Source organism: Hippocampus comes, unplaced genomic scaffold, assembly GCF_001891065.2.
Source record: "Hippocampus comes isolate QL1 unplaced genomic scaffold, H_comes_QL1_v1.1 scaffold147, whole genome shotgun sequence".
NCBI lineage: Eukaryota > Metazoa > Chordata > Actinopteri > Syngnathiformes > Syngnathidae > Hippocampus > Hippocampus comes.
In genome coordinates this window covers 3,324,893-3,338,877 of record NW_017805009.1, presented here as the reverse complement: position 1 = coordinate 3,338,877, position 13,985 = coordinate 3,324,893, and the positions used below count along the sequence as shown (strand labels likewise).

At 43.0% G+C, this 13,985-nt stretch overlaps 1 protein-coding gene across 8 annotated transcripts in view; it reads left to right on the top strand.

The window, feature by feature from the left end:
* The first annotated feature begins 2,290 nt into the window (after nucleotides 1–2,290).
* Nucleotides 2,291–13,985, top strand: part of emid1 (EMI domain containing 1) — a 57,114-nt gene continuing 45,419 nt past the window's right edge. For 6 of the 8 annotated variants that reach the window (XM_019862516.1, XM_019862501.1, XM_019862543.1 and 3 more), the window contains exons 1-3: nucleotides 2,291–2,772; nucleotides 9,819–9,932; nucleotides 10,670–10,773. In XM_019862516.1, coding sequence (XP_019718075.1) covers nucleotides 2,606–2,772; nucleotides 9,819–9,932; nucleotides 10,670–10,773 — 385 coding nt within the window. In that variant the 5' untranslated portion in view covers nucleotides 2,291–2,605. The remainder of the gene's footprint in view (nucleotides 2,773–9,818; nucleotides 9,933–10,669; nucleotides 10,774–13,985) is intronic. The other 2 variants (XM_019862508.1, XM_019862560.1) reach the window with 1 other exon arrangement.

Below are 13,985 nucleotides of genomic sequence, written 5' to 3'. Positions count from 1 at the left end.
AGTTGTCCACTTATAATCTTACGGACATCACATGACTGAGCCCCACGTGCATTTGTTTATGCAACCATGCTGGCAGGATAGGCACGATTTTGGCAAGCAAAGGATTCACGATGGAGAGCAGTAATAAAATGAGCACTTATCAGTCAACAAGTGGATTCACATCTCACTGATGAAAATGTGGGGTCATTAACAAATGTGTTACCTTGAGTTCTTTTGGAGAATAGACAGTCTAGGCTGCAGGAATGGGTCCATACTTTTTCCCCCACTTTTCTAAACATAGAAACAACACACATGCACATGTTGCCTCAGTCAACATCACCACAGTTGCTTCCTGATGGACCTGCATCAACGGATTGAATCTTGACAAAAGCAACCAACAACGGGACAGGGTCTGGTCTGGGACGTACTTGTAGTGTGACATCTCGCCCGGTCCAAAACACAACAATCTTTATCTGGTCTTTTTAACAGTGGGGAAGAAAAGTCTTGTAGTTTGACAAGGCCATTATTCAAACGTATCAGTGTAGCTGACACTGACCAGTTGATGCCATATAACAACGATGCAAACCTTCAGGATCCCCCTCCATACCCTGGCCAACGACAATCTGCATGTTTTTTCTCTTTGGTTCCATTTAAATCCATCTACATTGCATTGTGTTGTACTAGCCTCATCCTCTCTTAGTGCTGAGCTAGTTTGTTCGGCTTAAGTTGGCAAACTGACTTTCGCAAACAGCTCCAGCTACGCAACTCCTTCCGAGCGTCTGCTTGAATGTAATGGGTACATCGCTTTCACGCATGTGCACTACCCATGTATACTGTACAGTATACGTCAAACATCGGGAGACGGGACTCTGACTCAAATGGGAAAATCCTGATTCGGGGTTAATTTTTAGTTTTTTGCTATCCGCTTAAATGGTGGTGTTTACATATAGTTGCAGTGCATAATGGGATATGTGATGTTAACCACAGCAAGGCTATACAGTACTGCAATTTTCATATTGAGCTGGTTGAGAAGAGCAACACATTTAAGACATACAGTAGGCCCATGTCATGTCATGGCTTCACAGTGATTCCCAACCCCATCAGATGTGCAAGATCAAGTGTGCCACAAGAAATGATTTAATGTTACTTCATTGGTCATAAAATGATCCATTTACTACACTGGTCTCCAATCTTTTTTCTGCCACAGACCGGTTTTTGGTCCTCCAAGTACTGATGGAAATTATTTGCTCATGCAACATTCAATGAACATTAATAGCGGATATACGGTAGTTGCTCTGCTACATTATAGACCAGCAAAGATACAGCGGTAGAGCTGTGCGGCCATTGTTAGAATCCATTGTTTCTGTCTTCAGTGTTCCACTGTGTGGCCCCTCCTTCTGTTCTATTTTTGGTTGCCTTTCCCTTCATGCAGCGTGGGCTGGGCGTCTTCCCACTCATTGCACCTGTCTCACCTTCACACCTGCCAGTCTTCACCTCGTCAGCCACACTCTCCTCTGCGCCATAAAGACCAGTCTGAAGATCCACCCGTTGCCAGTTGGTCAGCTACTTTCCCTGCTGCCCAGCCCTCAAGTACACCTTGGTTTGGTTTCTTTGCCTACCTCCTTGTCCTGGCCCTCTGCCCTGACAATAAATGCCTGTGTGTCCTTGTCTTAAGCTAAGCTTAATCAATGAGTTGCAGACCAGGAGTTGGGCAACACTGACTTACTACACATAATGTATCTTTATTTGTCTTTCTATGCCAGTGATGTTTCGTGACAGGCGGAGCAATTAAATATTTTCCAGTACTAGATGACAGAAGGTAAAATTAAAATGTCTGTCATAGTCTGTGTGTCATATTTCACTCTGTCTTGTGATGTGATAGGGGACAGAAGGTAAAATTAAAATGTCCGTCATAGTTTGTGTGGCAATTTTCCCTCGGTCTTGTGATGTGAGATTGTTCGAAGATAAAATGTGCCTTGTTCCAATAAAGGTTAGCAAACACTGCCTTAATGTATACTATATGGAGTACTGTATAGGCAACCACTGTAGGCACAATATTGAATATATTGAGAGTCCGACTAATCACAACTGAGTATTGTTGTTTTAATGAATGCATTTTTTTTGATACAGCTTGTATTGGATCTCACAAAGAGTACCTCATGAGTAGCCGGTAAGTCTTAACTGCTCTTGACTTGAGCATGTATTGTCCTCTGAGAGAGAGAGAGAGAGAGAGAGAAAGAGAGAAACGGGGCAGGGTAAAAGGACTAAGTAGGCTGTGCTTTAAAGAGACCAGAGGAGCAAGCCTATAAAAAGTGCTTTCATGCCCGCTGTTGTTTCCAGCTCCATGTGCGCAGTCACACCGAGGAGAACAATTAACGCCCGCAGGTCCACTTCAACATGTCCGCTTTGGGTGATTCAATCATCATGCCTCAAAGCGTTTAAGACTTCTTCGAACACTAAAATCATATTTTATTGGATGGGATCCCCGAGTTTCCTTAAAGTGCCTCTTTTTGACACATCTCCCCCTTCACTTTCTACCCATTATCCCGAGTTGCCTCTCTCTACCGGGGGTAGTACGGCTCATTAAAACGTTCGTGGCTGCGCTTTTGCATTTGATGCCACGGCAATGGGACATTGCCAAAGGGAGAACGTGTTCGTACGTTGCAGGAAAAGTTTGCTTTGGACCGTGCTGGTCCTCTGGCTGTGCACGCCCGCGGACGGAACCTGGAAGACTGGACTTTACAAAACCAGAGAGCAAGCTGCAGCCTCTCATACCTCTATCTATCAGAAAAGGTAAGCGGTTTTTATTCACTTGGTTTGTTGAACTGCTCAGTTTTGGGTTTTTTTTTTCTTTTGCGTAAGGAGAAGCACAGATGCACATATCGCTATTTTTAAACCCTGCACTCACATCGCGTGTCGATGCCAGCTTCTTTCCTCTCCATCCATCTAGCGGGTCTCATTGTATTCTTGACATTTGGTTTCCCTTTTCCTGTCCATGTGTGCCGAGTGCTCTCATCCTGAAGTTGTCCCACCCTCTTGAGAGCACGTCCTCTCTCTTGGCTAAAGGAGATGCAACATCTTCAAAAATTGGCCATTTAAATTTAGCTTCTTAACTTCTCTTCTGCAAACAGATGCTATTTGAACTCTGAGGTGACGTTTTCCCACTTTGCGAATATGTATGCTCCCAGGATCTGCACTGTGGCCTGTGTGTGTATGTGCAATGTTAAAAATGTGAAGGAGAATAATGACAATTCCATTCTCAAGGGATGCTTGCTCTGCCGTCACATTTCAGATGCCTAATCTTGTTTGTAAATACATTTGAATCCCTAGTTATTTATTTATTTAGTGCCCGCGGAACCGTGTTTGAATGAGACTGGTTACGTCATGCTTCAAATTAGTTTTGCACAGTGCTGCTGATTGTTAATGTAAGGCAAAACCTCTCCACAATGGGGAACGGGTGGGGGTGATGTCGTTTTTTTTCATGATACATTTTCATGGTAGTTTAGCAGTTAAACTATTCTCTTCAAGACCAGATATAGGCTCTGAATGGGTCCCACGTCAGTTTTTATTGAGTTGTCTCCAGTTAAAATAAAGAAGCTATAATTTACGTATTGTTTGAGAAGAGTGCATTGGTGGCTTTTTGGAATGTGAGTGTAGTAAAATAATGTAATCATGAATTTATCTATATGGTGGACCTTATTGGGGCGACGACACTTAACCTCCCACACGCTCTGATTCAAATTTGGTTTGCAGGTTTAAAGCCGGTGTGGATTTTGCATGTTCTCGTTGACATTGTGAGTGTATATGAGGTTGTGACTCTAAATCAGGAGACACCAAACGATTTGAAATTAAAAAGCCGTATTTCTTGGGTACTGTTTAACACAAAGGGCTTCATACACACTTCCGAAATAACAAATGTGCTCAAATGACCTTTAATCGATACATATTATCACAACAAATTATCCTATGATGCAACCGCATTACATTTTCAGCTTTAGTGTGCAAAAGTTTCTGCTCCAAAACATTCAGGTAGGGTGGCCATCTCAGCCGATGAATCCAAATTTACCTAAAACCGTGTGTGCAGTCAGATAGGCTTTATCGCCCTTGGGGGGGCTTCAACTCAGAATAACAAGGAGGCACACTCTCCAGGTGGATTTCATGGCTTCCAGCCTGTGCTGCACTGGCCAACTTTGCTGCTTGGCTCCCCCTGTCACTCATGGCCTCAGGTCTGTGGACATATTTACTAAACACAAGCATCTGGGACTTCATTGCATCTGGACTCACTTTCTTCCCCTGAAAGTTGAGAAGTTTACAGTGGGTCTGTAAGTGGTAGATAACATTTGCGGGACGGGAGCTGCTGCGGCCTCTACAAGGGTCGGGGGGTTTAAGGAATCATGGGGTCGGGCGAGACTAGGAAAGATCTTGTAAAGCTTATCATGGGTAAATGGTCACAGAGTGACATTTTAGGAAGAGAGTATTTTGCTTGCTTGTATTTTGTAAGTAGATAAAAAGGGAATACTTAAAAAAATATGAAACAGACAGCTCCTACTAAAATGCCGTCCAATTCGATACTCCTGCTCGAAACTAAAATCGCAATTAAAAAAAAAAAACCCTCTGATGCTGTAAAACAAAGATGAACACAGATTTTCTTTTCTATATGCAGCTCTTTTGAGTTGTATCAAATGGTTTTGGCCCAGTGTGTATCCTGGAGAGAGAATCTGCACAAAGTTCGGACATTCTCATATTAGCAGAGGGAGGAAAAAAAAAGACGAATGCATTCCCACCACAGCATTACTCAAATGAAAGGGGATTAACACTACTTGAGTAATTTCTCGACTGGTGCGGTCACTCTGTAGCGGAGTTGATAAAGCGTTCATTCACCCCCGTTCTCCTTTAAAACTACACGGCTCAGTCCTCTGAAAAGGGGGGGTAGTGGCTTTATTTGGTGCCTCGTCCATTTCTTTATCTTCCCGTTTGAACACTTGTCATGGTCTGACAGGCAGTCTAAGCCCTATGGTCTGCCTCATTCCTCATCCATCTTAACCACGTCCACCTTTCTTTAAGTATGGGAATAGAGAGGACTGGGATTCCAGTGGCTCCGCTCTGTGTGGCTTAAAGCAGAATGGCTCAGGAGTTCACTCACTACACTTCAATGAAAAAGTCTATTTGAAAGCAGCGACACATAGCAACACTGGTTCGTCTTAATTAAGGTCAAATACAGGTCTGACTATGATATTAGGCACGCCTTCAATTTGGAATGAGTTACAAACTACAAAGATCACGTTTGGGGAATCATGATGGCAGTGTTGAGGAAAGAAACAAAGCACAAATAATTTGCTGGTGTCTTGTCCAAATGGTAGGACTTGAGCAAAACTATATTCGATGTAAATTATCCATAATATTAGATGTACATGATCCACAATAGGTGCCCCTAATATTGTAGATGTAATTTGTTGCAGGCTTCCATTCATGATGTGAATCTTGAGCTCGCCATGTCGTGGGTGGTTTATTTATTTATTTACTTACTTTCTTATTTACTTTAATGCTCATGGAGTTGGCCACCCCCTTAACAATGTATTTTCAGGGCTCAAGCAGCGACCACCGTGAGCTCCCTATTGTTTTGGTGGGAATTGTTGTTATTGTGGTTGTAGTTTACAATAGTCAAGAATTGCACTGGATCACGTGTTTCTCATATTTTACCCTTCACTTGCGGCAAAAGGAGGAGCAGCTGCAATTCAGTGCTACATTTACATCATTGCAACATTATACTGAAAGGGAACTCCTTTTGGTCACCTACAACCATCCATTTGGGTCATCCAAAGGCAAATTTCTGAGACAGCTTCTGAATCTATCTTACGAGAGCAACAAAGTGTGCCCGCTGTTTTTGCCAACGAGTGTTTTCTTTTTTTCCCCACGCCATCTATCCACATGTGAGATGGCACTCCAGATGAATGGGCTTTCTCACTTGGGAACACTTAAAGATGCACACAGCCATGAGACAATCAAAGGCAACAGGTGTCCACACCTGAAAGGCCCAGGCACACAAAGACATGTGAGGGTCTTCCTTGTTTCTCCATGGCTGCGGTGAGGAGGCACTTCACTGTGACCTTTGATGACCTTTAGGTTGCTTTACTACATGCACACACACACACACACTCACACACATGCTTTGAACTTCCAGCATAAAGAGCCACCATCCCTTTTGTGTCTTATCTTCTTTTGCTCATTTCGTTTCTCCAGTTTCTTTCACACGCCAATTTGTCTTTTGGCTTTTCAAGCAGCTGCAGATTGTGACACCCGCTCATTTTAGTCAAGGCTGCGCAATGTGTCCTCGGCGCATTAGTCTCATATGCCTCTCCAATCCTATGGGATTAGATCTGTCTCATAATTGTCTTTCCCTCTTTTGACTATGTTCCCATGGGAAGCTTCCTATGTGACCCTTATGAAAAAAAACTCTCCTCTTTCTGCCACATCTGTGCTTTGTCTTCCCCAGACATTTAAAAACGGGTTCCCTTAGGTTTTTGTTGGTGGCCTATTGACACATCCTAAAGCCAATGCAACCCCGCCTCCCCCCTTGTTGTTTAGTTTGATTTTTTTTTTTTTTTTTTTTTTTTTTATACACACACCCGTTTTATCACTGTCACATTGGCAAAAATGCATCGAATGGTGGTCCAGGGCCTTCGCACAGTAGTCGAGCTTCTTGCCATCCCCTAAACGTTACTGACATATTTTCCACTAGCATCTGCTCATGCAACATTTTTGACCCTCTTAGCTTTTGTCTGCCAACTTTTTCCTCTTCTCCCAGTCCTCAGTACGAAGTGTACTAAGCAGTCTCATGAAAGATGTAGGCTGTGTGAGCTTCAACGACCAGATGGGCCAACGCTGAGGATTTACTAGATTGTCATTTTCAAACTGTTGGCTGCAAAAGATGGTGAATGATTTATTTATTTTGCTGCAGCGTCATCGTGCCATGTGTGCTTTCTGGATGTGATACACACATTGGACCCACTCCAGTAAGGGTTGTTGACCGTTTTGAAATGAGAGTTGCATAAACAAATGGGACTATTATTAGCCCATGAAACCACCTCGAAATATACCAAACAAACATGGTATGATAGTGATTGGAAATTGAATGTGGGGACTTGACTGGCCATATGGCATTTGATAACCTTGTTGTATTATATTTAGATGTTACAGGAGATAATTGTGCTCTGCGAAGACACACAAGTACCTTTAACCTTTCAGGAATATACCCTTGTATGCTCCTACGCTTGGAGAAAGTATTGTTCTCCATTTTCTCATACATCATTGCTCATTAAGGTAAGCTAGATCGGAAATTATAAAATGCCACGTGCACTTCTTAGGACCGGTACAGTCACAAAAGTTGGTGTTTCCTCTGTGACAATTACCTGAGTGCAACACAAACAGAGCAGGAGGCCATAAAAGTCATCCCCCGCTAATGACGATCTTTAGCGGTGGCCAGGTGTACCTTTACACACTCCCCCCAGAGCCTGGGAAACTGAGCTTTATCAGTTGGTCGTGGGTAATAAATGGATGCGAAAGGACCACCCTTAAACAATGCTGCTCAACATGACTGGATCACCTTCACTATCTAACATTTTCCACTAATGATTCGAAATGCGTGTGACCCATGTGATGTCATGCTGTAATCTTATAGATATTTTGTTACCAGCAAACTAAATTGCTGTACTTCAAGAACATCTTTTTCAAATTAGATTTCTTGGCTTGATGTTTAATACATCCTGTTGCAATAGCTTCCTCAGTGTTTTTAATCTATGATTTGACGATGGAACCCTCTTTCTGGGGGGGACAACTTAAAATGTCATATTGGAGTTGGCAGAGTCTCTAAACTCATTCACTCCCAAAGACATATTTATGTATTTTCACACTCCACACGTTCAACTCCAGATACTTTTTTTTCCCAATTTTTTCCAAGATTTAGGGTAAAAAAAAAGGGGTCTAGAATTGGCTGGTACTGGATTAAACAAATGACCATTAAATAATGAGGATTCTAAATTGGAGATTATGTTTGACTTGAGTGATCAATATGAAGCCCAACACAATGCCAATGTAAGCCATGATTGGGTTTGAAAATATAAATACTGTAAAACTCATAAGACACAAAAGGCCTCGAATGCCATGGAAGACGTCTAAAGTGAGGGGTGGCAGAATCTTTCTCTTGGTGATGAAGAAAAATGTTCACATTAATAGACGTCAAGATTATTATGCATACGGTATTGTGAAAATCTAGAATCAGATATTTTAAACGTGTGGACTTTTGCAATATTTAAGTATGGGGAAGACAGTGACTGACAGAAGAAACCAAGGTCGGCCTGTATGAGAGTGATGGGAAGAGGAAAGTATGGTGAAGGAAAGGCAAATACCACATCATGTGTCAAACAGCAGTGTTATGACAGGGGCGTACGATGCTATATGGATTGCGAAGTGTATACGATCACGAAGGCGGACTTCAGGTTACATGTTGATACCCATCCTATTTATTTATTCATTGTTTTCACAATTCTTTTGACGACGAAAGCTCAAATTATTCTCAAAATATTCTTTGAGTTTGCCCCACCTCAAAGCTGCGTCAACTTTGTCATGCTATTAGGTCAAAATGGAGTAAAATTATCTGGACTGTTTCCAATTGTAGCTCAGAAGGGGAACAGGTCCAACACGGTCATAGCAAGGTGTACCTAATCAAGTGCATAGGGCAAGAATATACAAAGAGTTATAGTTGGGTGCGTCTTTTCTACAATCAGCAGATCTATGTGTGCGGCCACCACCACATGTGGGGATTGTTAATGGGAGCTGCTTAGCATCCTTTGCCTTTGGCGCTTTCTCTTAGTCTCTCTCACACTAACATATGGTCATGCGTATTGACAAACAGACGGTGGTGCCCCCCCTCCCACGCCTGCGAAGACGTTGGCAGCAGAACACACAAAGTTCTGCGCTAAGTGGCCTGCAGTTTCCTTTGTGGTTTGTAAATGGAGCTCACAGTTACAGAGCTGTGCAGTTATTGATTGTGTAAACACACCATGGTAATAGTTTGCCATGTTTGTCCTCCAGCTATCACCATGTGAATGTAATCGGGGGCTTTGTACACGTCAATGTTAATAAAATCATGGGAACACATGTCACATTTTACTGCCTCATTGTGGGGTTTAGTGGTTTTTTTTTTTTTTTGTGACAGGGGTAACCAAAAATTGTGTGATGAGATGAGAAAACATTTTTTTTTTTTTTTTTTTTTTTTTTTTGTCAAACCTACGAGCAGATGTGAAGCATTGACCCCGAAAAAGCTTTTTGTCATGCCGGGTTGTTCTTTTTACACTCCCAGACACTGAGGAAAATGTCCTACAAAGCTTCTGCGGACACAGAACGGACTCCAGATCTTGCACCGGCATGTGCTGAAACACTCCCCATCTCAGTATGGGACCTCATCTGCTATTCAGGGTGTCATTATCTGAGAGCTGAATGCAAATGAATGGATGGCGCAGTGTAAATAGCGCTTACAATGCACTTCTGCATATCTCGTGGCTGAATTAATCTGTGTAAACACCATAAAAGAGTTTCAAAACAAAGGACTGAGGAGAGGGAGAACCGAATCAAGACAACAGCTTAGTGAATGGGACTGTGAAGCGAATTTCCTATCATGAGCATGATGCAGTTTGAGTGACCTTGTTACGGTTTCCAAGTGATGTACGGCTTGAATTATTTACTTGTTGAAATGCTATTCTCGTGTATCTGAAAGACAAATATTCTGCACGCTTGCCTTCAGATTTGTGTCCATGTGCGTGTGTGTTTGTGTGTCCTTTCAGAAACTGGTGTCCTCATACTGCCACAAGGACGGTGAGTTGCCAAGTGCAGAATGGGACAGTCGTGCAGAGAGTCTACCAGACATGCCGCTGGCCACAGGGATGTACAGGGGGCAGGTGAGCAGGAGCAACGTAACTCGTGCTACTTCTTTACCAATGTTGCTGATCTGTGAATGCTCAATAGTACTCTGAAATTTGATGTGCTTGGGAAACACTCTACGATAAACACTCCCATTTTTTTGTTAATCCTCTCTCTCTCTCTCTCTCTCTCTCTCTATATATATATATATATATATATATATCTAGATATATATACAGGGATCTAGATATATATATTAACAAAACGTATACAGAGACGCCAGAATGAGCCTGTTCCAAAAATAATTAAAAGTTAATCTGGCAGAAATACACCACGTTCAGTTCAGGTTGGCCAAAAATAGGAATGAGTTCATGAACTTTCGCTCATTCAAGTCATTCAGATATAGCACTGGCATAGTTCAATCCTTTTATTGGTCTAGTGAGAATTGTCCCTACGGTGAGACTGAGAAAAGAGTGTGAATAACGCAATAGGTGTCATTGCTGAAACAAAGCTTGTATGCTTTCGGGAAATGGCCACACTATAAGTAGAATGAGCATGAAATCTTGGATGTCCCCGTTTTCTTTTTTACCTTTGTTTACTTTGTCAAGTGCCTGTTCCTGATTCTTTGTTAAATTTATAGCCATTTGTGTGTATGTAGTTGGCGTAACCATGACGAGCCTGCCGTGAAAACAAAAGCCAGATCAAGGGTTAGTTTTCCAAGCTTTACTGTGATGAATTGAAGCGTGTAATGCTTTTACATTTTTGTGTTTTCCAGCTACAGGACCGTTGTCAGACCTTCCTATAAAACGGTGTACCGCACCGTGACCTCACTGGAGTGGAAATGCTGTCCAGGATTCAGCGGGACCGCCTGTGAAGAAGGTAAGTCCTAAGAGAACTCCTGGACCCAGGAAATGGTTTTGAAAAGGAAGTTAGCTTTAATTAATGACTTGATACAATTCTTGTTTTTATACATACGCTGATTAAATCAAACTGGTGTTCTTATAACAGTTAAGTTAACCTGTGAAAATCTTTGAATGCCCTGGAAATAAAATTTATAGTAATTAATATTGTTCGTGAATAATAATGCGGTCAAAAAATTAAACACTTTACGTAAGCCTAATCTCAAATGATAATTCATCATGTTAAATTTGTTTACTGTGCTGCAGCATTGTTGCTTTGTTCTTTTGTGTGATTTTTTTTTTTTTTTTTGTGGTGTGACTAGAATATAGTCATCATCATCTCAAAGTGCCACGCTAGCGTGGCTGTTTTCTAATTGTGACCACAGTAGCTGCTTGATGTGCATGCCTGCCCGCACACACACACACACACACACACACACACACACACACGCACACACACGGGGAGGCAGCACAACTTGTCACACAGAGCAGAATAAATATTTACAGTGGTTCAGGTGGTCACTTTTTGGTGGTACTGAAAGCAGGGCTTGTTTTTCCAACAACCTGCAGGTGACCTACCCGTGATCACAACAGTGATAATACAATCTCACCCACCATAATGCGAAGTTCACCAGCGGACTAGACTTCACAAAAGCAGAGGAGAGAGGAAATTATCCAATTAAGTTGTTGCCAAAGGAGATTCCCCTCGGGTTGTCATGGCAGCAGGGGGCTGTCGAGCCAGCAGGGATGCTGGGATTAGCCACTTAACTGAACGCTGTTTCGGGTGGCTCAGATCACAGGCTTCACTGAGTGGAAGTGACAGTTTCCATTCACGGGGGCCTTACTCTCTGGCACCGCGGATGCTATCCAGGGCCACCGGCGCTTTGTTCCGTCCCCGCCATGTGAGCAGCGCCACTAAGAGGACCTCAGAACCTGAGTGCGCGCTGCCGCCCGCCTCATTCACAGCTTGAAGCCAAAATAAAAGCTGCCCCACACGGGCAAAGCCGGCCCACGGCGCGGGCTTAGATCTATTGCCACCAAGTGAAGTGAAAGCTGCACACGCAGTTCAATGAGTGCAAGTTTGAAAGGCAAGCTCTTTAATACCTATTTGGGTCTACCTATCTGCTTTTCTTTGGGGGATTGTTTTTGACATGTCAGTGAGCACGTTTTGATATTTTATTTCTTTCTTTTTTTTTTTTAGGCATACCGGTACCTTCAATTGAATAATAGTATTTAACTCATTCAATCCCAGCCATTTTCACTGGAGCAACCCGCTCAATCCCAGCGTTTTACTGGATTTTGACTGATCTTGCAAGGCCCACAGAATATTTGGTTCTAATGCTATACTGTATAAACATGGAGCCTACCAAAATAAAGTTTGGACTCGCTTCTTTCAGCAGAAAAAAAAAATTGTTTCTATCTTTTTCCATTCTTCAGCAATCGGCATTACAAGATGGCTAAGTTTCATGAAAATGGCGATTCCCGGGCAAAAAACAGAGAAAAAGAGCTTTTTTGTAAAAGCATGCGTTTCAAGCACGTGAGCCACCACTGCCACCTACTGGTTGCTTTTTTACATGATTTACAATGCAAACGGCTTATTCTCATTCACAGATTGCATCAGACCCTCCTCCTCTCTATGATGCAAAAAAAGACTTTGACGTACAAGTACGTCCTTGGTAGGCGGGGCCTAATTTTAAAAAGACGTGCAAGTACGTCTTGTGGAATGAAAGAGTTTAATGTACTTGTTAGAACACTAACATCCTAGCGTGCCACTGTCTGAGCAAAACAGTAATAACATTCTACTTAAGAGCTCATGAATCTCATTGAAACGGCGGACCCATATGCAGTACCTTTGACACACCTCTCGTTCCCATCATCCCCATTGTTCCGCTTGTCAGACTGTGGAAAATGTGGATGAGCTGCTCATTTAGTTCGACCCCCATCATTCTCTCAACGGGCCACCCCAGGTCACCGCTGACTACAAGTCCCGGTATGCATCAAATCCAGCGTTAACATCCTGCCTGCCTTGAGGTGCAAAGTGAGACTAGCCTGCGCGCACGCTGACAGCGCTCTCACTGATGTGGTTCAACGGAGATGAGAGAGTTGCTTTCTCTTGCGTCCGTCCATTCTCACCAGCCCGCGCCTTCCGGCGATCGGCAAACATAAATCAGCCGGTCCGGCGGCGGAGAAGTCGAGATAGCGTGTCTCTGTTTTAGTTTTGCATTTCCCAAAACTAAGGCGGCGGCGGCAGCAGCGTGCTGAGATAAATGAGGGAGGATAATGTGGAATGATGGTGCCATGCTGTCACACAAGATTTCAGGCCTATCGTATTCATGCTTTTTAAGCAAAACATTACATCACATCGGGGTTCATAACCGAGCATGCACTCCTTCAGAGTCCATGCGGGGTAAGATAACACGACATCCGAAAGGCACCGCTCACATGCGCTCTTTTTCTAACTGTCTCACCCCGACCTCAGGCTTTGACTGGAATTCCAGGCCAGTGGTGTAATTACTGACTTCTAATTGTTTTCTATGAGGTTTGGGAGATATTGTCTTACTTCTGGACCTCGAACATAATGGTCTTTATCGCTGATTGAGTCCAATAGAGGGAGAAAAAAAAAGTTTGTAAGTATTTGCAGATGGAGGAAATTTCATAGCCCGCTAGGAGCAGCGATTTAATGTATGCTTGGTTAGCTTTGGCGTTGCACAGAAGAACAGTGAATGCTTCTTTTCAGATGGCATATCATCCAAAATAAATATCAAAATTAGTCCTTATTAGGAGACAAGGCAGTAATATCAGGATGAATTGAGCTTTTAAATATTTGATTCCATCTGCGGCAGTGATTGCCAAGATTCAAACTTGTCTGAATATTTACCTTCTCTTGGGAGTGGCCTATGACTATCGACCGACACTTGATATCTTGGATGGGATTCGCTGTGTGGATGAGTGCCATCAGCGAGATGAGCGAACCTTATCACAGGAGCCGGGCTGCCGGGCGATACGCGGCATATGGGGAAATGTAGGCAAGAATTAACACGGCTGTCAAAGCTCCGCCGCAGGGGGTACCCATCAAGACATATCTCAAAGCCACGCGGAGGAGGCTGCGGTTTTTGAGATGCAATTTGCGCTATGGCTGGGAGGCTGAGGCGCATTGTCCTTAATAAGCCGCAGAAACTTAATCTGTGTTTT